Source organism: Oncorhynchus kisutch, unplaced genomic scaffold, assembly GCF_002021735.2.
Source record: "Oncorhynchus kisutch isolate 150728-3 unplaced genomic scaffold, Okis_V2 Okis06b-Okis10b_hom, whole genome shotgun sequence".
In the NCBI taxonomy this organism is placed as follows: Eukaryota; Metazoa; Chordata; class Actinopteri; order Salmoniformes; family Salmonidae; genus Oncorhynchus; species Oncorhynchus kisutch.
Window position 1 is genome coordinate 5,920,627 of NW_022261983.1, and position 22,642 is coordinate 5,943,268.

The 22,642-nt window shown below is 43.0% G+C and overlaps 1 protein-coding gene across 2 annotated transcripts in view; it reads right to left on the reverse strand.

The window, feature by feature from the left end:
- Window positions 1-22,642, reverse strand: part of srl (sarcalumenin) — a 49,134-nt gene that overhangs the window by 8,427 nt on the left and 18,065 nt on the right. The window contains exons 2-4 of one of the 2 annotated variants that reach the window (XM_020472477.2): window positions 7,597-7,701; window positions 5,094-5,189; window positions 2,094-2,123 (exon numbers count right to left, since the gene is read on the reverse strand). In XM_020472477.2, coding sequence (XP_020328066.1) covers window positions 2,094-2,123; window positions 5,094-5,189; window positions 7,597-7,701 — 231 coding nt within the window. The remainder of the gene's footprint in view (window positions 1-2,093; window positions 2,124-5,093; window positions 5,190-7,596; window positions 7,702-22,642) is intronic. The other variant, XM_020472478.2, reaches the window with a different exon arrangement.

Genomic DNA, 22,642 nt, shown 5'->3' on the forward strand with positions numbered 1-22,642 from the left:
AGAACAGGCACATGACAGACAGAATAGGAACACAGACAGAACAGGCACATGACAGACAGAACAGCAACATGACAGACAGAACAGGCACATGAAAGGGTGAGTGTGAGTGGACATAGTGTCTGTTGGGCTGGTCAGGATCACTATGTCCTGTCTATGTAGATCTATTTGTAATTCAGTCAGAAGTAAAAAGTCTTAAAAAGTGTAAAAAATAATAATAAAAAAAGGGAAAAAAGAGACTAAAAAGCAGGACGTTTTGTAGAAAAATGAACCCACTGTCTGTGGAATGTGTTGTGAAACTATTCTGTCACTCACAGTGGATGGAAACGTTTAGTCCAAAACATGGGAGTGTTGCTGAATTTCCTCTTTACCTCAGTTCACTCCTCAATTCATGCACCCTGGTTGGAAAGCCAGGTAATGGTGATCCCTTCCCAAAACATGGGAAAGAAGTAAAGAAATGGCCAATTTTCATTCATGGAGGGGTTCTATAAGATTATCCAGTGATGACCAATTATACCCATGACGCCATCCAATCACAGTTTTTCTAAACCTCTTGAAAGCATTTCTTGGAATAATATCGTCCGATTGTCAAAACGGTGAACACAAGATATAGAACTGCATTTTAAATGCATTTTCAAAAACTAGTTTCCGATTCAAAACAGTAATTACATTCAGAAAAACGATATGAAACTGCAAATGCATTCATCAAAATAACATAATGCCTGATTAAAGATGAGCACAACCTTCATATGTCTTCCGCCATGCTGACAAAACAGAACGTTAGTCAGTCTTTTAAAAGATTCCATAAAATCTATGCATTTCTTTGCAGTCACTTGATAATATTGAGGCCTGATCCATTCATTGGCACGTGTATCATCGCAGTCCAATCCCCTGTATTCTACCTGAGGCTGTTCTGCTGCCATAGACTGGAGAAGGTCTGGTGACTGTTCATCGCCAAGCAGAAAAACAAGCCCCAGCAGTAAAAAGGAAAGGTGAACACAAGAGGAGGATATATAACCTATGAAATGAAAGGATCGGCCTTCAACCAAACCAAAGCTTTGTAATGGAAGGTTGTCGGAGATGTTATTGTCTGTATCTCTGCATGTCAGAATTACAGAGAGAGTCTGAATGTTGATCAGATCTTTAGTATAGAACTTTCCCCAGGTTGTATAAGATTTAATACTGATGGTGCTTTTTACAACCTTGTGCCCTTGTATTTGTTCATTGTCAGAAGCAGTGAACATATTTGCATTTTTTCTCTTCTGATGGAAACAATGTTTTCATGTTTTGTGAACAAAACACTTAATGCGGAGTCTTGTATCCATTGATTATATCTGTATTTAAAGTTTATTAAAAGACTGTCTAAGATATGCAATCCACGTACAAAGGCTAGAAAATGATCAGAAGTTTGGCAAATGTAATTCAGTTCCAAAACATGCTTTCAAGATAATTTCCTTGTATTTTTATGTCCCTCTCTCCCACCCTTACCTGCTTAAGCCAGTGCTGCACATGCACCCCCCATTGCACCAACTGAACCCCGACCCTCCCCCAGACATGTCCATGCCGGTTGTTGACACTAAAGGCATGTTTGAATGCTGTAGGACTCTTTACATCTTTGATCCAATGGGGTAGTGCCTTTAAGCATCCCAATTGTAATGGACCAGACCTCAGGGAATCCTTTCATGTGTAACTGCAGATTGAGGATCTCCCCTTGTTAATTGATTAGTATAGAATTAAGAGACTGAGTTAGAATTGTATACTGTATTTACTTAGTATCAAGGGGAAATATGTCCCTCAATTGTTTTGTGAACGTTCAGTCATAATCAGATTCATAAAATAACTTTAATTTTCCATTACAGTGGTTCTTTGAAATGCAAATGATTTCTGCTCAAGTTTACAGCAGTTCAAAGTGATGTGAATGAAAATGCCTATGTCACAACTGATGACAATTGTGACATACAGGATCATTTGGTTGCTCCAAACAACCAAACTGGTCCACACCAAGGACCAATGGCTGGGGTCACGGGAGTGTGAAAGGGGGGGTGAGCACTTCAGCCAGTGCCATGCTTCGGCAAAGGTCCCCCCACTATACCAACCTGTGTTCCCATCCCCCAGTGTTCGTCCGCCTGTTAGGTGAGGTGGGGATGAGGTGGGGATGAGGTGGGGATGAGGGAGGGAAAGTGAGAGGGAAGGAGAGATGTCGGGGCATGATCATGTTTAACTGGAAGTGTCAAACATGCAGATCTATAATGGATGAAGTTGAAGGTTACTTGACAACAGGCGGCGAGGGGGGGGGGGGGATCAATCACTCCTTCCTGTGCACTACACTCCACACAGTTCAATTAAATTAATTATGTGTTCCTTCCTGTGCACTACACTCCACACAGTTCAATTAATTATGATGTGTTCCTTCCTGTGCACTACACTCCACACAGTTCAATTCAATTAATTACGTGTTCCTTCCTGTGCACTACACTCCACACAGTTCAATTAATTAATGATGTGTTCCTTCCTGTGCACTACACTCCACACAGTTCAATTCAATTAATTATGTGTTCCTTCCTGTGCACTGCACTCCACACAGTTCAATTAATTAATGATGTGTTCCTTCCTGTGCACTACACTCCACACAGTTCAATTAATTAATGATGTGTTCCTTCCTGTGCACTACACTCCACACAGTTCAATTCAATTAATTACGTGTTCCTTCCTGTGCACTACACTCCACACAGTTCAATTAATTAATTATGTGTTCCTTCCTGTGCACTACACTCCACACAGTTCAATTAATTATGTGTTCCTTCCTGTGCACTACACTCCACACAGTTCAGTTCAATTAATTATGTGTTCCTTCATGTGCACTACACTCCACAGTTCAATTCAATTAATTAATGATGTGTTCCTTCCTGTGCACTACACTCCACACAGTTCAATTAATGATGTGTTCCTTCCTGTGCACTACACTCCACACAGTTCAATTCAATTAATTATGTGTTCCTTCCTGTGCACTACACTCCACACAGTTCAATTCATTATGTGTTCCTTCCTGTGCACTGCACTTCGCACAGTTCAATTCATTATGTGTTCCTTCCTGTGCACTGCACTCCACACAGTTCAATTAATTATGTGTTCCTTCCTGTGCACTACACTCCACACAGTTCAATTAATTATGTGTTCCTTCCTGTGCACTACACTCCACACAGTTCAATTCGTTATGTGTTCCTTCCTGTGCACTACACTCCACACAGTTCAATTAATTATGTGTTCCTTCCTGTGCACTACACTCCACACAGTTCAATTCATTATGTGTTCCTTCCTGTGCACTGCACTCCACACAGTTCAATTCATTATGTGTTCCTTCCTGTGCACTGCACTCCACACAGTTCAATTAATTATGTGTTCCTTCCTGTGCACTACACTCCACACAGTTCAATTCATTATGTGTTCCTTCCTGTGCACTACACTCCACACAGTTCAATTCATTATGTGTTCCTTCCTGTGCACTGCACTCCACACAGTTCAATTCATTATGTGTTCCTTCCTGTGCACTACACTCCACACAGTTCAATTAATTATGTGTTCCTTCCTGTGCACTGCACTCCACACAGTTCAATTCATTATGTGTTCCTTCCTGTGCACTGCACTCCACACAGTTCAATTCATTATGTGTTCCTTCCTGTGCACTGCACTCCACACAGTTCAATTCATTATGTGTTCCTTCCTGTGCACTGCACTCCACACAGTTCAATTCATTATGTGTTCCTTCCTGTGCACTACACTCCACACAGTTCAATTCATTATGTGTTCCTTCCTGTGCACTGCACTCAACACAGTTCAATTCATTATGTGTTCCTTCCTGTGCACTGCACTCCACACAGTTCAATTCATTATGTGTTCCTTCCTGTGCACTACACTCCACACAGTTCATTTCATTATGTGTTCCTTCCTGTGCACTACACTCCACACAGTTCAATTCATTATGTGTTCCTTCCTGTGCACTACACTCCACACAGTTCAATTCATTATGTGTTCCTTCCTGTGCACTGCACTCCACACAGTTCATTTCATTATGTGTTCCTTCCTGTGCACTACACTCCACACAGTTCATTTCATTATGTGTTCCTTCCTGTGCACTACACTCCACACAGTTCAATTCATTATGTGTTCCTTCCTGTGCACTGCACTCCACACAGTTCATTTCATTATGTGTTCCTTCCTGTGCACTACACTCCACACAGTTCAATTCATTATGTGTTCCTTCCTGTGCACTGCACTCCACACAGTTCAATTCATTATGTGTTCCTTCCTGTGCACTGCACTCCACACAGTTCAATTCATTATGTGACAGTTAGTCAAATTACAGTAAAGAGAGAGAGACAAAGGCAACATCTTCAAGGAATTTCTCAATTTCTCAAACCATTGCTTCGATAACACCTGGCTCCCTCTAAACCTTTTTAACACAGTATCTGAATATTCTGGGATGGCTTAGCGCTTCATATTAAACCTTCTATTCTGATTATGTCAGGAGGTTCAGTATTTGTATGTAGGTTAAAGACCATGCCAGGCCACAAGAGGGCGAGCTTTGTTTCAAGATGGGGAAGTGCAGTTGGGTCTGCACAGGTTGACCAAGGGAGGAGGGAAAGTCTTCCCCCCGAAGACATGTTATCAAAAATAACATTAACACCTCCTATCCTGTTGATAATGCATTATAATGCCTTTTCTAACGCCTTATGGGTTATGCATAATGCATTATAATGCACAACATGGGTTATGATAACTGCTTAGTAACATCTATAACAATATCATCTACTGCAATAAGAGTTATATTAAGGTACTTCACTTTTAAACCTTTAAAAAAATCTTTAAAAACAAAATCAAAAAAGTTGAACATGCCTACACTCAGTCACCATGTCAACCCAAACAAGGAAACCAGTCCGCACACACACACACACACACTTAGCCTGATCCCAGATCTGTTTGTGCTATCATGTCAACTAATAAATGAAAAGGTGACATGATAGCACAAACAGATCTGAGATCAAGCCAACACACACTAACAACCTGAAACAGTGTGCTAAGCAAAGCCCTCACTGTACCTGAGATCTCATGTGCTCTGAGCTCGTTGTACTTATAGGCCTGTTCCATGGGCTTGATGGCTGAGTGGTAGATCTTACGTAACTTCTGAATAGCAGCTGGAGGGGGAGAGAAAGAGAATGAGGGGAGGATGGTAAGAACAGGGTTCAAATTACAGTGGGGGATAGGTGAGGCTGGGCATCCCCCATAACAATTAGGACCACCATATGAATTTAAATATCAATGTAAGCCCCCCCATAATTCTCAAAAATATCAATGTCGGGCACCCCCAAGTGGCTTCGGGCAACCCCAAGAGTCTATATATTTTAAGTGTGGTATTGGGCACCCCCAAGAGTCAAAGTATTTGAACCCTGGTATCCATGGTAAGAAGAAATGTAGATGGAATGAGATAGAGGGAGGGAGGTAGAGTTGGTTCATGGAAGAAGAAAGGTAGAACGGTAAGAGAAGATAAGACAAGGGTAAGAGAAGGTAAGACACGGGTAAGAGAAGGAAACATAATAAGATGATAAGGAGTGTAGATGAAAGAAAGGAGACAGAGAGGTAGAGTACAGGAGTTTCAGTTAAACAGGAGAGGAAGTACGGTAAGAAAATGTTAGATTAAATAACAAACAAGTCATTATAGAATGAGAATGAGTTGGAGAGTTCAGAGAGAGAGAGGGGAGAGAGAGAGAGGGATGGAGAGAGAGAGAGATGGAGAGAGAGAGGGGAGAGAGAGAGAGGGGAGAGAGAGAGGGATGGAGAGAGAGAGGGGAGAGAGAGAGGGATGGAGAGAGAGAGAGAGGAGAGAGAGAGAGGGAGTGAGAGAGAGAGAGGGGAGAGAGAGAGAGAGAGAGAGAGGGAGTGAGAGAGAGAGGGAGTGAGAGAGAGGGGAGAGAGAGGGATGGAGATAGAGAGAGAGAGAGAGGGGAGAGAGAGAGAGGGATGGAGAGAGAGAGAGAGAGAGAGAGGGATAGGGATGGAGAGAGAGAGCGAGAGAGAGAGGGAGGGAGAGAGAGGGGAGAGAGAGAGAGAGGGAGGGAGAGAGAGGGAGGGAGGGAGAGAGAGGGGAGAGGGGAGAGAGAGAGGGATGGAGAGAGAGAGAGGGTTGGAGAGAGAGAGAGGGAGAGAGAGAGAGGGATGGAGAGAGAGAGAGATAGGAGAGAGAGAGAGGGAGTGAGAGAGAGGGGAGAGAGAGAGAGAGAGGGAGTGAGAGAGAGAGGGAGTGAGAGAGAGGGGAGAGAGAGAGAGAGAGAGAGAGGAATGGAGAGAGAGAGGGAGTGAGAGAGAGGGGAGAGAGAGAGAGAGAGGGATGGAGAGAGAGAGGGAGAGGGATGGAGAGAGAGAGAGAGAGAGGGATGGAGAGAGAGAGGGAGTGAGAGAGAGAGAGGGATGGAGATAGAGAGAGAGAGGAGAGAGAGAGGGGAGAGAGAGAGAGAGGGATGGAGAGAGAGAGGGAGAGGGAGAGGGATGAGAGAGAGCGAGAGAGGGAGGGAGAGAGAGGGGAGAGAGAGAGAGAGAGAGAGAGAGAGGGGGGGGGGGGAGAGAGAGGGAGGGAGAGAGAGGGGAGAGGGGAGAGAGAGGGATGGAGAGAGAGAGAGAGAGAGAGAGAGAGAGAGAGAGGGAGGGAGAGAGAGAGAGGGGAGAGCGAGAGGGGAGAGAGAGGGGAGAGCGAGAGGAGATAAAAGGAAAACAGATTAAAAACAGAAGATTTGGGACTCGTTAACACTAACGATGTTACCCATTAGCGCTAATGGAGAAGAGGTCCATTAAGGCTCTGGCACCACGTGTTTCTTTCTCTAACTAAAGCTATAGGCTGCGTGCCAAAAAACACCCTATTCGTTATATAGTGCACTACTTTTTACCAGAGACATATGAGCCTGGCGAAAAGTAGTGCACTATATACGGACTAGGGTGTAATTTGTAACGCACTCATACACAGGCAAGTACCCACAGACCATAGAGGATCACCCATCATTACTTTCTATGATGTGCTTCATTAACCCATAGATTAGTATAATGACACATCAGAGCAGGACAGGGAACATACTGAGGACATTTATCGAAACAGAAATATTCATTTTTCTCTGTAATAACACTACTGGTATTTGACAGGTAATTAATAGACATAACACGACAAATTCAGAACCAAATGTGCATCCCGAATGGCATCCTGTTCCCTATTTAGTGCACTACTTTTGATCAAAGCCATATGGGCCCTGCTCAAAGGAAGTGCACTACACAGGGAATATGGTGCTATTTGGTACATGTCCCATGTCACACCACATGTAAAAATGTCTTGTGAATATCTGCAAAGTGCTCTACTGCATGTCTTCTTGTATCTCACAATATCTTTGTAATAATGCTAATGCTCAACAATGACATTTGATTACGTCAACAATATCTAAAGCTCTACAGCCTATTAAGATGTGATCATACTTGATATTTAGGGACAGGAGTTTTTCTTTACCACGTGACCTGACCAGGAACAACTCTAAGCCTCAGTAATATATTTAACCTATTATCTACCATGATAGTGTTCTGCTGCGTTCTCCTCAGAGGCCAGCCTCAGTGTCTCGTCGATGTGTGATCTGTCTCTCAGGATGTGGCTCAGGACATCCTCCACCTCCTCCTCTGTGGAGAGAAACAGCAGATCTGAAGTCAGTCTCTGCTAGTGAATCTTTGCACATTGGACTGGATTAACTGCCATGACAGATGAGGCTGGTAGGGGGGAAATGGGAAAGGTTCGTATGTGCTAAAACATTATTTGCAATCACAGCCCAAAAGTGGAATAATTTACTGGTATGACCCCCCTCTATGGCTGCTGCCTCCCAAATGGTTCCCTATTCCGTACATAGTGCACTACTTCCTGAGATTGTAAATCCTGCTTTAGGACAAAACATGTGTGTGTGACTGTTTATTATCTATATCACTTGCATTGGCAATGTAAACATATGTTTCCCATGCCAATAAAGGTGCTGACTGTTGTGTGTCGTAAACGTTCCAGTAGAGGCTCTACAATGGCCAATTACCACCATGCTACATCAAGGGTCATTTCAATCAGTAAACGCGCTGTCTCTATCTCTCTCTCTATTGCTGGGGTCTACAGGGATGGGTGTCAATCTAGAAATAAAATAACCAATGGATTCTAAAGCATAAGAAACAACAACTACGAAATGAACAACTGTGAAAAGTCAGTCAGTGGCACCATACAGTATGTGATTAACAAAGCCAGAGGATGAATAGAAGTGATATGTGCTGTTGTATAAACTGAGGAAAACAACCTGTGTGATGTCAAATCCAATCAAAACAAATGAAATGTTTTGGTCACATACACATGGTTAGCAGATGTTATTGGTCACATACACATGGTTAGCAGATGTTATTGGTCACATACACATGGTTAGCAGATGTTATTGGTCACATACACATGGTTAGCAGATGTTATTGGTCACATACACATGGTTAGCAGATGTTATTGGTCACATACACATGGTTAGCAGATGTTATTGGTCACATACACATGGTTAGCAGATGTTATTGGTCACATACACATGGTTAGCAGATGTTATTGGTCACATACACATGGTTAGCAGTGTAGAAATTCTTATGCTTCTAGATCCAACAGTGCAGCGGTATCTAACAGGTAAAATCGAATAATTGATACCGGTCTATCTGTCTCCCAGGCCCAGAGAGATTCCTGTCTATCTGTCTCCCAGAACCAGAGAGATTCCTGTCTATCCGTCTCCCAGGCCCAGAGAGAGTCCTGTCTATCTGTCTCCCAGAACCAGAGAGATTCCTGTCTATCCGTCTCCCAGGCCAAGGGAGATACCGGTCTATCTGTCTCCCAGGCCCAGAGAGATTCCTGTCTATCCGTCTCCCAGGCCAAGAGGGATACCGGTCTATCTGTCTCCCAGGCCCAGAGAGATTCCTGTCTATCCGTCTCCCAGGCCAAGAGAGATACCGGTCTATCTGTCTCCCAGGCCAAGAGAGATACCTGTCTATCTGTCTCCCAGAACCAGAGAGATTTCTGTCTATCTGTCTCCCAGGCCCAGAGAGATTCCTGTCTATCTGTCTCCCAGGCCCAGAGATTCCTGTCTATCTCTCTCCCAGGCCCAGAGAGATTCCTGTCTATCTGTCTCCCAGGCCCAGAGAGATTCCTGTCTATCCGTCTCCCAGAACCAGAGAGATTAGTGTCTATCCGTCTCCCAGAACCAGAGAGATTTCTGTCTATCTGTCTCCCAGAACTAGAGAGATTTCTGTCTGTTTCCCAGGCCCAGAGAGATACCGGTCTATCCGTCTCCCAGGCCCAGAGAGATTCCTGTCTATCTGTCTCCCAGGCCCAGAGAGATTCCTGTCTATCTGTCTCCCAGTCCCAGAGAGATTCCTGTCTATCTGTCTCCCAGTCCCAGAGAGATTCCTGTCTCTCTGTCTCCCAGGCCCAGAGAGATTCCTGTCTCTCTGTCTCCCAGGCCCAGAGAGATTCCTGTCTCTCTGTCTCCCAGGCCCAGAGAGATTCCTGTCTATCTGTCTCCCAGGCCCAGAGACATACTGTAAGTGGAGAGAAGAGGGGATGTTGAATGAGAGATATTTATATCCAGTTACATGGCTGTGGGATGAACAATTCCTCCAGGAGGGTTACATTTAGAAGTGTCCCCATTCATTAGCATTCTAGCATTCTGTGTGTGTGTATGTGTGTGTGTGTGTGTGTGTGTGTGTGTGTGTGTGTGTGTGTGTGTGTGTGTGTGTGTGTGTGTGTGTGTGTGTGTGTGTGTGTGTGTGTGTGCGCGCATGTGATCTCATTTGAAAATCTATGTTATTTATTGCATTTGATCACAGCTGCTACTACAGTATGATCAGTTCTTTAATTAGACGGACTGCTGAAAATACAGGTTTGTTTCACATAGCCATGGTTTCACAATACCACCATAGATAGTGTTTGTGTGTGTAGTGGGGGAAACCCCAGTTTCATAACAACCTGGGACAGGAGTGTGCACGCACACACACACGCATGCACACGCACACACATGCACACGCCCTCTCTCTCTCTGCTCCAAAACCCTAACAACCCCATTGTCATAAAGAGGGGAGAACACGTCAGACTTTCTCTACTACTCTGCTTCACCTCCTCCAAATATAACCCTCTGTTGTAGACTTATCAGCCTGTTAGGACTGTCCTTGTGTGCCCGTTACCCAGGAACAACCATCATTTTATGGCCCCTGACTGTACCGTACAGGTGCCACTAGGGGCCCACAACCAGGTCAGGTTACACAGCAGCACTTCAGCCATAGAAATATAACTACTAGAACAGGTTTTCCCATTCAAGTCAATATTCTGTGATGGGTGGACCAATGGCCATATTGACTGTACCCACAGGAGTAATACCATGTCAGCCATATTGAGTGTACCCATTCTGAGGTGGTTTGACTGTTCTAGTAATTATATTCTATTTTTTTAATATTTTTTTTTACCCTTTTTCGTGGTATCCAATTGGTAGTAGTTACTGTCTTGTCTCATCGCTGCAACTCCAGTACAGACTCGGGAGAGGTGAAGGTCGAGAGCCATGCGTCCTCCGAAACAACCCAACCAAGCCGCACTGCTTCTTGACACAACGCACATCCAACCCGGAAGCCAGCCGCACCAACGTGTCGGAGGAAACACCGTACACCTAGCGACCTGGTCAGCATGCACTGCACCCGGCCCGCCACAGGAGTTGCTAGTGCCGGCCAAACCCTCCCTAACCCGGACGACGCTGGTCCAATTGTGTATCGCCCCATGAACCTCCCGGTCGCGGCCGGCTGCAGCAGAGCCTGGACTCGAACCCAGAATCTCTGGTGGCACAGAGATCACTGCGCCACCCGGGAGGGATGTAATTACATTTCTATGACTACAGCTACAGAGCAGAGCTATATTTAGGGGCAGCTGGGATATCACCCTGATTCATACTGCTACACCCAGGGGGTTGTGAAACTCGGATGCTGCCTTCGTGTCGGTCCTGTCACGGGAGATCGGTATTTGGCTCTTAGTCGAGGTATTTCCATTTATAAAGTCATTCACAAGTTTCAGAAGTCGGAAGACACCCAGGTGATAGGTGGCCATGCTGCACTACTCATACACACACCCAGGTGATACAGTGCCTTGCGAAAGTATTCGGCCCCCTTGAACTTTGCGATCTTTTGCCACATTTCAGGCTTCAAACATAAAGATATAAAACTGTATTTTTTTGTGAAGAATCAACAACAAGTGGGACACAATCATGAAGTGGAACGACATTTATTGGATATTTCAAACTTTTTTAACAAATCAAAAACTGAAAAATTGGGCGTGCAAAATTATTCAGCCCCCTTAAGTTAATACTTTGTAGCGCCACCTTTTGCTGCGATTACAGCTGTAAGTCGCTTGGGGTATGTCTCTATCAGTTTTGCACATCGAGAGACTGAAATTTTTTCCCATTCCTCCTTGCAAAACAGCTCGAGCTCAGTGAGGTTGGATGGAGAGCATTTGTGAACAGCAGTTTTCAGTTCTTTCCACAGATTCTCGATTGGATTCAGGTCTGGACTTTGACTTGGCCATTCTAACACCTGGATATGTTTATTTTTGAACCATTCCATTGTAGATTTTGCTTTATGTTTTGGATCATTGTCTTGTTGGAAGACAAATCTCCGTCCCAGTCTCAGGTCTTTTGCAGACTCCATCAGGTTTTCTTCCAGAATGGTCCTGTATTTGGCTCCATCCATCTTCCCATCAATTTTAACCATCTTCCCTGTCCCTGCTGAAGAAAAGCAGGCCCAAACCATGATGCTGCCACCACCATGTTTGACAGTGGGGATGGTGTGTTCAGGGTGATGAGCTGTGTTGCTTTTACGCCAAACATAACGTTTTGCATTGTTGCCAAAAGGTTCGACCAGAGCACCTTCTTCCACATGTTTGTGTCTCCCAGGTGGCTTGTGGCAAACTTTAAACGACACTTTTTATGGATATCTTTAAGAAATGGCTTTCTTCTTGCCACTCTTCCATAAAGGCCAGATTTGTGCAATATACGACTGATTGTTGTCCTATGGACAGAGTCTCCCACCTCAGCTGTAGATCTCTGCAGTTCATCCAGAGTGATCATGGGCCTCTTGGCTGCATCTCTGATCAGTCATCTCCTTGTATGAGCTGAAAGTTTAGAGGGACGGCCAGGTCTTGGTAGATTTGCAGTGGTCTGATACTCCTTCCATTTCAATATTATCGCTTGCACAGTGCTCCTTGGGATGTTTAAAGCTTGGGAAATCTTTTTGTATCCAAATCCGGCTTTAAACTTCTTCACAACAGTATCTCGGACCTGCCTGGTGTGTTCCTTGTTCTTCATGATGCTCTCTGCGCTTTTAACGGACCTCTGAGACTATCACAGTGCAGGTGCATTTATACGGAGACTTGATTACACACAGGTGGATTGTATTTATCATCATTAGTCATTTAGGTCAACATTGGATCATTCAGAGATCCTCACTGAACTTCTGGAGAGAGTTTGCTGCACTGAAAGTAAAGGGGTTGAATAATTTTGCACGCCCAATTTTTCAGTTTTTGATTTGTTAAAAAAGTTTTAAATATCCAATAAATGTCATTCCACTTCATGATTGTGTCCCACTTGTTGTTGATTCTTCACAAAAAAATACAGTTTTATATCTTTATGTTTGAAGCCTGAAATGTGGCAAAAGGTCGCAAAGTTCAAGGGGGCCGAATACTTTCGCAAGGCACTGTAGGTGGCCATGCTGCAGTACTCATACACACACCCAGGTGATAGGTGGCCATGCTGCAGTACTCATACACACACCCAGGTGATAGGTGGCCATGCTGCAGTACTCATACACACACACAGGTGATAGGTGGCTATGCTGCAGCACTCATACACACACCCAGGTGATAGGTGGCCATGCTGCAGTACTCATACACACACCCAGGGGATAGGTGGCCATGCTGCAGTACTCATACACACACCCAGGTGATAGGTGGCCATGCTGCAGTACTCATACACACACCCAGGTGATAGGTGGCCATGCTGCAGTACTCATACACACACCCAGGTGATAGGTGGCCATGCTGCAGTACTCATACACACACCCAGGTGATAGGTGGCCATGCTGCAGTACTCATACACACACCCAGGTGATAGGTGGCCATGCTGCAGCACTCATACACACACCCAGGTGATAGGTGGCCATGCTGCAGTACTCATACACACACCCAGGTGATAGGTGGCCATGCTGCAGTACTCATACACACACCCAGGTGATAGGTGGCCATGCTGCAGTACTCATACACACACCCAGGTGATAGGTGGCCATGTTGCAGTACTCATACACACACCCAGGTGATAGGTGGCCATGCTGCAGCACTCATACACACACCCAGGTGATAGGTGGCCATGCTGCAGTACTCATACACACACCCAGGTGATAGGTGGCCATGCTGCAGTACTCATACACACACCTAGGTGATAGGTGGCCATGCTGCAGTACTCATACACACACCCAGGTGATAGGTGGCCATGCTGCAGTACTCATACACACACCCAGGTGATAGGTGGCCATGCTGCAGTACTCATACACACACCCAGGTGATAGTTGGCCATGCTGCAGTACTCATACACACACCCAGGTGATAGGTGGCCATGCTGCAGTACTCATACACACACCCAGGTGATAGGTGGCCATGCTGCAGTACTCATACACACACCCAGGTGATAGGTGGCCATGCTGCAGTACTCATACACACACCCAGGTGATAGGTGGCCATGCTGCAGTACTCATACACACACCCAGGTGATAGGTGGCCATGCTGCAGTACTCATACACACACCCAGGTGATAGGTGGCCATGCTGCAGTACTCATACACACACCCAGGTGATAGGTGGCCATGCTGCAGTACTCATACACACACCCAGGTGATAGGTGGCCATGCTGCAGTACTCATACACACATCTACGTGGCGTAGTCCAGTACCTATCCACCCTTGGCTGCTTGACACATAGGCCTCCAGTAAAACAGTTACAGTGGATGTCATTTTTATGTTCTGAATTGCTCAGTGTCGAAGACGAAGTGTAAAGCTAATTTATACCGAAAACCACACCCTAAACTATATGGACAGAACAGACTGCACCCTAAACTATATGGACAGAACAGACTGCACCCTAAAATATATGGACAGAACAGACTGCACCGTAAACTATATGGACAGAACAAGCTACACTCTAAACTATATGGATAGAACAAGCTACACCCTAAACTATATGGACAGAACAAGCTACACCCTAAACTATACGAACAGAACAAACTACACCCTAAACTATATGAACAGAACAAACTACACCCTAAACTATATGGACAGAACAAACTGCACCCTAAACCATATGGATAGAACAGACCACACCCTAAAATATATGGCTAGAACAGACCACACCCTAAACTATATGGCTAGAACAAACTGCACCCTAATCTATATGGCTGGAACAGACCACACCCTAAACTATATGGCTAGAACAAACTACACCCTAAACTATAGGAACAGAACAATGGACGCAAATTCTCTACTGCATTGTTTCTCCTTCATAACTGAACATATTGACAAAGGATTTACCTAGACAGTAAACAGAGAAGATATTTATTATTGAATCATACATTGTTATTTTTAACTGAATCACCTAAATAACACAAAGTCATAAATGACATCCTGTCAGCCAGTACTGTTCATTTTCACCTGTCAATCAGTCATGGTTACCAAAATTGTACCTCCTAAAAATGTTGTCAGAATGAACGTGAAAAAGCCAGACATCAAGTTCTCTTCCCTTCAAACATGATCAGACCACATGCATTCCTCTGTACTTCCCCCTCAGTCCAGTCACCACCAAATGTTCGCCCACAAACGTAGAGCAGAAAATGTCCCAAAGCTCTGGCCCTGGGAGGTATAATGGTGGAGATGTCTGTCCAGATCAAGCTGAACAAGGATCAAAAGGAATAACATCTAGTAATATTGCTCTTGTCATGGTTTTGTCATCTGAGCTGGTAACTAAACTACGAGGAGGGGCGTGGGCCTGGAGAATGGAGGTCATGCCAGGTTGCTTGTGTAATTGTCACAAATCACACGGCTGGTGGTGACTGATGTGGGGCAGAGGCTCGGAGAAGACCTCATCAATAACTGGACCACAAAACTGGTCACATAACGAGAGACTATTTTTTGTACAGCTGTTGGTCAAATCAAATCAAAGTGTATTTGTCACGTGTGCCAAATACAACTGGTGTAGATCTTACAGTGAAATGCTTACTTACAGGCTCTAACCAACAGTGCAATTTCTAAGTTAAAAAAAGAAGGTATTTGGTGAACAATGGATAAGTAAAAAATAAAAACAGTCAAAAAGAATGAAAAATAACAGTAGAGAGGCTATATACAGTAGAGAGGCTATATACAGTAGTGAGGTTATATACAGTAGAGAGGCTATATACAGTAGAGGCTATATACAGTAGAGAGGCTATATACAGTAGAGAGGCTATATACAGTAGTGAGGTTATATACAGTAGAGAGGCTATATACAGTAGTGAGGTTATATACAGTAGAGAGGCTATATACAGTAGAGAGGTTATATACAGTAGAGAGGCTATATACAGTAGCGAGGCTATATACAGTAGAGAGGCTATATACAGTAGAAAGGCTATATACAGTAGAGAGGCTATATACAGTAGAGAGGCTATATACAGTAGTGAGGTTATATACAGTAGAGAGGCTATATACAGTAGAGAGGTTATATACAGTAGAGAGGCTATATACAGTAGCGAGGCTATATACAGTAGAGAGGCTATATACAGTAGAAAGGCTATATACAGTAGAGAGGCTATATACAGTAGTGAGGTTATATACAGTAGAGAGGCTATATACAGTAGAGAGGTTATATACAGTAGCGAGGCTATATACAGTAGCGAGGCTATATACAGTAGAGAGGCTATATACAGTAGAGAGGTTATATACAGTAGCGAGGCTATATACAGTAGAGAGGCTATATACAGTAGTGAGGCTATATACAGTAGAGAGGTTATATACAGTAGTGAGGCTATATACAGTAGTGAGGCTATATACAGTAGAGAGGCTATATACAGTAGTGAGGCTATATACAGTAGCGAGGTTATATACAGTAGAGAGGCTATAACAGTAGTGAGGCTATATACAGTAGTGAGGCTATAACAGTAGTGAGGCTATAACAGTAGAGAGGCTATATACAGTAGTGAGGCTATATACAGTAGCGAGGTTATATACAGTAGAGAGGCTATAACAGTAGTGAGGCTATATACAGTAGTGAGCCTATAACAGTAGTGAGGCTATAACAGTAGAGAGGCTATATACAGTAGTGAGGCTATATACAGTAGCGAGGTTATATACAGTAGAGAGGCTATAACAGTAGTGAGGCTATATACAGTAGTGAGGCTATAACAGTAGTGAGGCTATATACAGTAGAGAGGCTATAACAGTAGTGAGGTTATATACAGTAGAGAGGCTATAACAGTAGTGAGGTTATATACAGTAGTGAGGCTATAACAGTAGAGAGGTTATATACAGTAGCGAGGCTATAACAGTAGTGAGGTTATATACAGTAGTGAGGCTATAACAGTAGAGAGGCTATATACAGTAGAGAGGCTATAAACAGTAGAGAGGCTATATACAGTAGAGAGGCTATATACAGTAGAGAGGCTATATACAGTAGAGAGGTTATATACAGTAGAGAGGCTATATACAGTAGAGAGGCTATAACAGTAGTGAGGCTATATAGAGTAGAGAGGCTATAACAGTAGTGAGGCTATATACAGTAGAGAGGTTATATACAGTAGAGAGGCTATATACAGTAGTGAGGCTATAACAGTAGTGAGGCTATATACAGTAGAGAGGCTATATACAGTAGTGAGGCTATAACAGTAGCGAGGCTATATACAGTAGTGAGGCTATAACAGTAGTGAGGCTATAACAGTAGTGAGGCTATATACAGTAGTGAGGCTATATACAGTAGTGAGGCTATAACAGTAGTGAGGCTATATACAGTAGTGAGGCTATAACAGTAGTGAGGCTATAACAGTAGAGAGGCTATATACAGTAGCGAGGCTATAACAGTAGTGAGGCTATATACAGTAGTGAGGCTATAACAGTAGTGAGGCTATATACAGTAGTGAGGCTATAACAGTAGTGAGGCTACAACAGTAGAGAGGCTATATACAGTAGTGAGGCTATAACAGTAGAGAGGCTATATACAGTAGCGAGGCTATAACAGTAGAGAGGCTATATACAGTAGTGAGGCTATAACAGTAGTGAGGCTATATACAGTAGTGAGGCTATAACAGTAGTGAGGCTATATACAGTAGTGAGGCTATATACAGTAGAGAGGCTATATACAGTAGAGAGGTTATATACAGTAGTGAGGCTATATACAGTAGAGAGGCTATATACAGTAGAGAGGTTATATACAGTAGAGAGGCTATAACAGTAGAGAGGTTATATACAGTAGAGATGCTATAACAGTAGTGAGGCTATATACAGTAGAGAGGCTATATACAGTAGAGAGGTTATATACAGTAGCGATGCTATAACAGTAGTGAGGCTATATACAGTAGAGAGGTTATATACAGTAGTGAGGCTATATACAGTAGAGAGGCTATATACAGTAGAGAGGTTATATACAGTAGAGATGCTATAACAGTAGTGAGGCTATATACAGTAGAGAGGCTATATACAGTAGAGAGGTTATATACAGTAGAGATGCTATATACAGTAGAGAGGCTATAACAGTAGAGAGGTTATATACAGTAGAGAGGCTATATACAGTAGAGAGGTTATATACAGTAGAGATGCTATAACAGTAGTGAGGCTATATACAGTAGAGAGGCTATAACAGCAGAGAGGTTATATACAGTAGAGAGACTATAACAGTAGTGAGGCTATATACAGTAGTGAGGCTATAACAGTAGTGAGGCTATATACAGTAGTGAGGCTATATACAGTAGAGAAGCTATAACAGCAGAGAGGTTATATACAGTAGAGAGGCTATATACAGTAGAGAGGCTATATACAGTAGTGAGGCTATATACAGGAGTGAGGCTATAACAGTAGAGAGGCTATATACAGTAGTGAGGCTATAACAGTAGAGAGGCTATATACAGTAGTGAGGCTATATACAGTAGTGAGGCTATAACAGTAGAGAGGCTATATACAGTAGTGAGACTATATACAGTAGAGAGGCTATAACAGTAGAGAGGCTATAACAGTAGAGAGGCTATAACAGTAGCGAGGCTATATACAGTAGTGAGGCTATAACAGTAGTGAATCTATAACAGTAGTGAGGCTATATACAGTAACTAGGCTATATACATTAGTGAGGCTATATACAGTAGTGAGGCTATATACAGCAGCGAGGTTATATACAGTAGCGAGGCTATAACAGTAGCGAGGCTATATACAGTAGTGAGGATATATACCGTAGCGAGGCTATAACAGTAGCGAGGCTATAACAGTAGTGAGGCTATAACAGTAGTGAGGTTATATACAGTAGCGAGGCTATAACAGTAGCGAGGTTATATACAGTAACGAGGCTATATACAGTAGTGAGGCTATATACAGTAGCGAGTCTATAACAGTAGCGAGGCTATAACAGTAGTGAGGCTATAACAGTAGTGAGGCTATAACAGTAGCGAGTTTATATACAGTAGCGAGGCTATAACAGTAGCGAGGCTATAACAGTAGCGAGGCTATAACAGTAGCGAGTTTATATACAGTAGCGAGGCTATAACAGTAGCGAGGCTATAACAGTAGTGAGGCTATAACAGTAGCGAGGTTATATACAGTAGCGAGGCTATAACAGTAGCGAGGTTATATACAGTAGTGAGGCTATAACAGTAGTGAGGCTATATACAGTAGCGAGGCTATAACAGTAGCGAGGTTATAACAGTAGCGAGGCTATATACAGTAGTGAGGCTATATACAGTAGCGAGGCTATAACAGTAGTGAGGCTATAACAGTAGCGAGGTTATATACAGTAGCGAGGCTATAACAGTAGCGAGGCTATATACAGTAGCGAGGCTATATACAGTAGCGAGGCTATATACAGTAGCGAGGTTATAACAGTAGCGAGGGTATAACAGTAGCGAGGTTATAACAGTAGCGATGCTATAACAGTAGTGAGGCTATATACAGTTGAGAGGCTATATACAGTAGAGAGGCTATATACAGTAGAGAGGTTATATACAGTAGTGAGGCTATATACAGTAGAGAGGCTATATACAGTAGAGAGGTTATATACAGTAGAGATGCTATAACAGTAGTGAGGCTATATACAGTAGAGAGGCTATATACAGTAGAGAGGTTATATACAGTAGAGATGCTATATACAGTAGAGAGGCTATAACAGTAGAGAGGTTATATACAGTAGAGAGGTTATATACAGTAGAGAGGCTATATACAGTAGAGAGGTTATATACAGTAGAGATGCTATAACAGTAGTGAGGCTATATACAGTAGAGAGGCTATAACAGCAGAGAGGTTATATACAGTAGAGAGACTATAACAGTAGTGAGGCTATATACAGTAGTGAGGCTATAATAGTAGTGAGGCTATATACAGTAGTGAGGCTATATACAGTAGAGAGGCTATAACAGCAGAGAGGTTATATACAGTAGAGAGGCTATATACAGTAGAGAGGCTATATACAGTAGTGAGGCTATATACAGGAGTGAGGCTATAACAGTAGAGAGGCTATATACAGTAGTGAGGCTATAACAGTAGAGAGGCTATATACAGTAGTGAGGCTATATACAGTAGTGAGGCTATAACAGTAGAGAGGCTATATACAGTAGTGAGACTATATACAGTAGAGAGGCTATAACAGTAGAGAGGCTATAACAGTAGAGAGGCTATAACAGTAGCGAGGCTATATACAGTAGTGAGGCTATAACAGTAGTGAATCTATAACAGTAGTGAGGCTATATACAGTAACTAGGCTATATACATTAGTGAGGCTATATACAGTAGTGAGGCTATATACAGCAGCGAGGTTATATACAGTAGCGAGGCTATAACAGTAGCGAGGCTATATACAGTAGTGAGGATATATACCGTAGCGAGGCTATAACAGTAGCGAGGCTATAACAGTAGTGAGGCTATAACAGTAGTGAGGTTATATACAGTAGCGAGGCTATAACAGTAGCGAGGTTATATACAGTAACGAGGCTATATACAGTAGCGAGGCTATATACAGTAGCGAGTCTATAACAGTAGCGAGGCTATAACAGTAGTGAGGCTATAACAGTAGCGAGTTTATATACAGTAGCGAGGCTATAACAGTAGCGAGGCTATAACAGTAGCGAGGCTATAACAGTAGTGAGGCTATAACAGTAGCGAGGTTATATACAGTAGCGAGGCTATAACAGTAGCGAGGTTATATACAGTAGTGAGGCTATAACAGTAGTGAGGCTATATACAGTAGCGAGGCTATAACAGTAGCGAGGTTATAACAGTAGCGAGGCTATATACAGTAGTGAGGCTATATACAGTAGCGAGGCTATAACAGTAGTGAGGCTATATACAGTAGTGAGGCTATATACAGTAGTGAGGCTATAACAGTAGTGAGGCTATATACAGTAGTGAGGCTATAACAGTAGTGAGGCTATAACAGTAGAGAGGCTATATACAGTAGCGAGGCTATAACAGTAGTGAGGCTATATACAGTAGTGAGGCTATAACAGTAGTGAGGCTATATACAGTAGTGAGGCTATAACAGTAGTGAGGCTACAACAGTAGAGAGGCTATATACAGTAGTGAGGCTATAACAGTAGAGAGGCTATATACAGTAGCGAGGCTATAACAGTAGAGAGGCTATATACAGTAGTGAGGCTATAACAGTAGTGAGGCTATATACAGTAGTGAGGCTATAACAGTAGTGAGGCTATATACAGTAGTGAGGCTATATACAGTAGAGAGGCTATATACAGTAGAGAGGTTATATACAGTAGTGAGGCTATATACAGTAGAGAGGCTATATACAGTAGAGAGGTTATATACAGTAGAGAGGCTATAACAGTAGAGAGGTTATATACAGTAGAGATGCTATAACAGTAGTGAGGCTATATACAGTAGAGAGGCTATATACAGTAGAGAGGTTATATACAGTAGCGATGCTATAACAGTAGTGAGGCTATATACAGTAGAGAGGTTATATACAGTAGTGAGGCTATATACAGTAGAGAGGCTATATACAGTAGAGAGGTTATATACAGTAGAGATGCTATAACAGTAGAGAGGCTATATACAGTAGAGAGGCTATATACAGTAGAGAGGTTATATACAGTAGAGATGCTATATACAGTAGAGAGGCTATAACAGTAGAGAGGTTATATACAGTAGAGAGGCTATATACAGTAGAGAGGTTATATACAGTAGAGATGCTATAACAGTAGTGAGGCTATATACAGTAGAGAGGCTATAACAGCAGAGAGGTTATATACAGTAGAGAGACTATAACAGTAGTGAGGCTATATACAGTAGTGAGGCTATAACAGTAGTGAGGCTATATACAGTAGTGAGGCTATATACAGTAGAGAAGCTATAACAGCAGAGAGGTTATATACAGTAGAGAGGCTATATACAGTAGAGAGGCTATATACAGTAGTGAGGCTATATACAGGAGTGAGGCTATAACAGTAGAGAGGCTATATACAGTAGTGAGGCTATAACAGTAGAGAGGCTATATACAGTAGTGAGGCTATATACAGTAGTGAGGCTATAACAGTAGAGAGGCTATATACAGTAGTGAGACTATATACAGTAGAGAGGCTATAACAGTAGAGAGGCTATAACAGTAGAGAGGCTATAACAGTAGCGAGGCTATATACAGTAGTGAGGCTATAACAGTAGTGAATCTATAACAGTAGTGAGGCTATATACAGTAACTAGGCTATATACATTAGTGAGGCTATATACAGTAGTGAGGCTATATACAGCAGCGAGGTTATATACAGTAGCGAGGCTATAACAGTAGCGAGGCTATATACAGTAGTGAGGATATATACCGTAGCGAGGCTATAACAGTAGCGAGGCTATAACAGTAGTGAGGCTATAACAGTAGTGAGGTTATATACAGTAGCGAGGCTATAACAGTAGCGAGGTTATATACAGTAACGAGGCTATATACAGTAGTGAGGCTATATACAGTAGCGAGTCTATAACAGTAGCGAGGCTATAACAGTAGTGAGGCTATAACAGTAGTGAGGCTATAACAGTAGCGAGTTTATATACAGTAGCGAGGCTATAACAGTAGCGAGGCTATAACAGTAGCGAGGCTATAACAGTAGCGAGTTTATATACAGTAGCGAGGCTATAACAGTAGCGAGGCTATAACAGTAGTGAGGCTATAACAGTAGCGAGGTTATATACAGTAGCGAGGCTATAACAGTAGCGAGGTTATATACAGTAGTGAGGCTATAACAGTAGTGAGGCTATATACAGTAGCGAGGCTATAACAGTAGCGAGGTTATAACAGTAGCGAGGCTATATACAGTAGTGAGGCT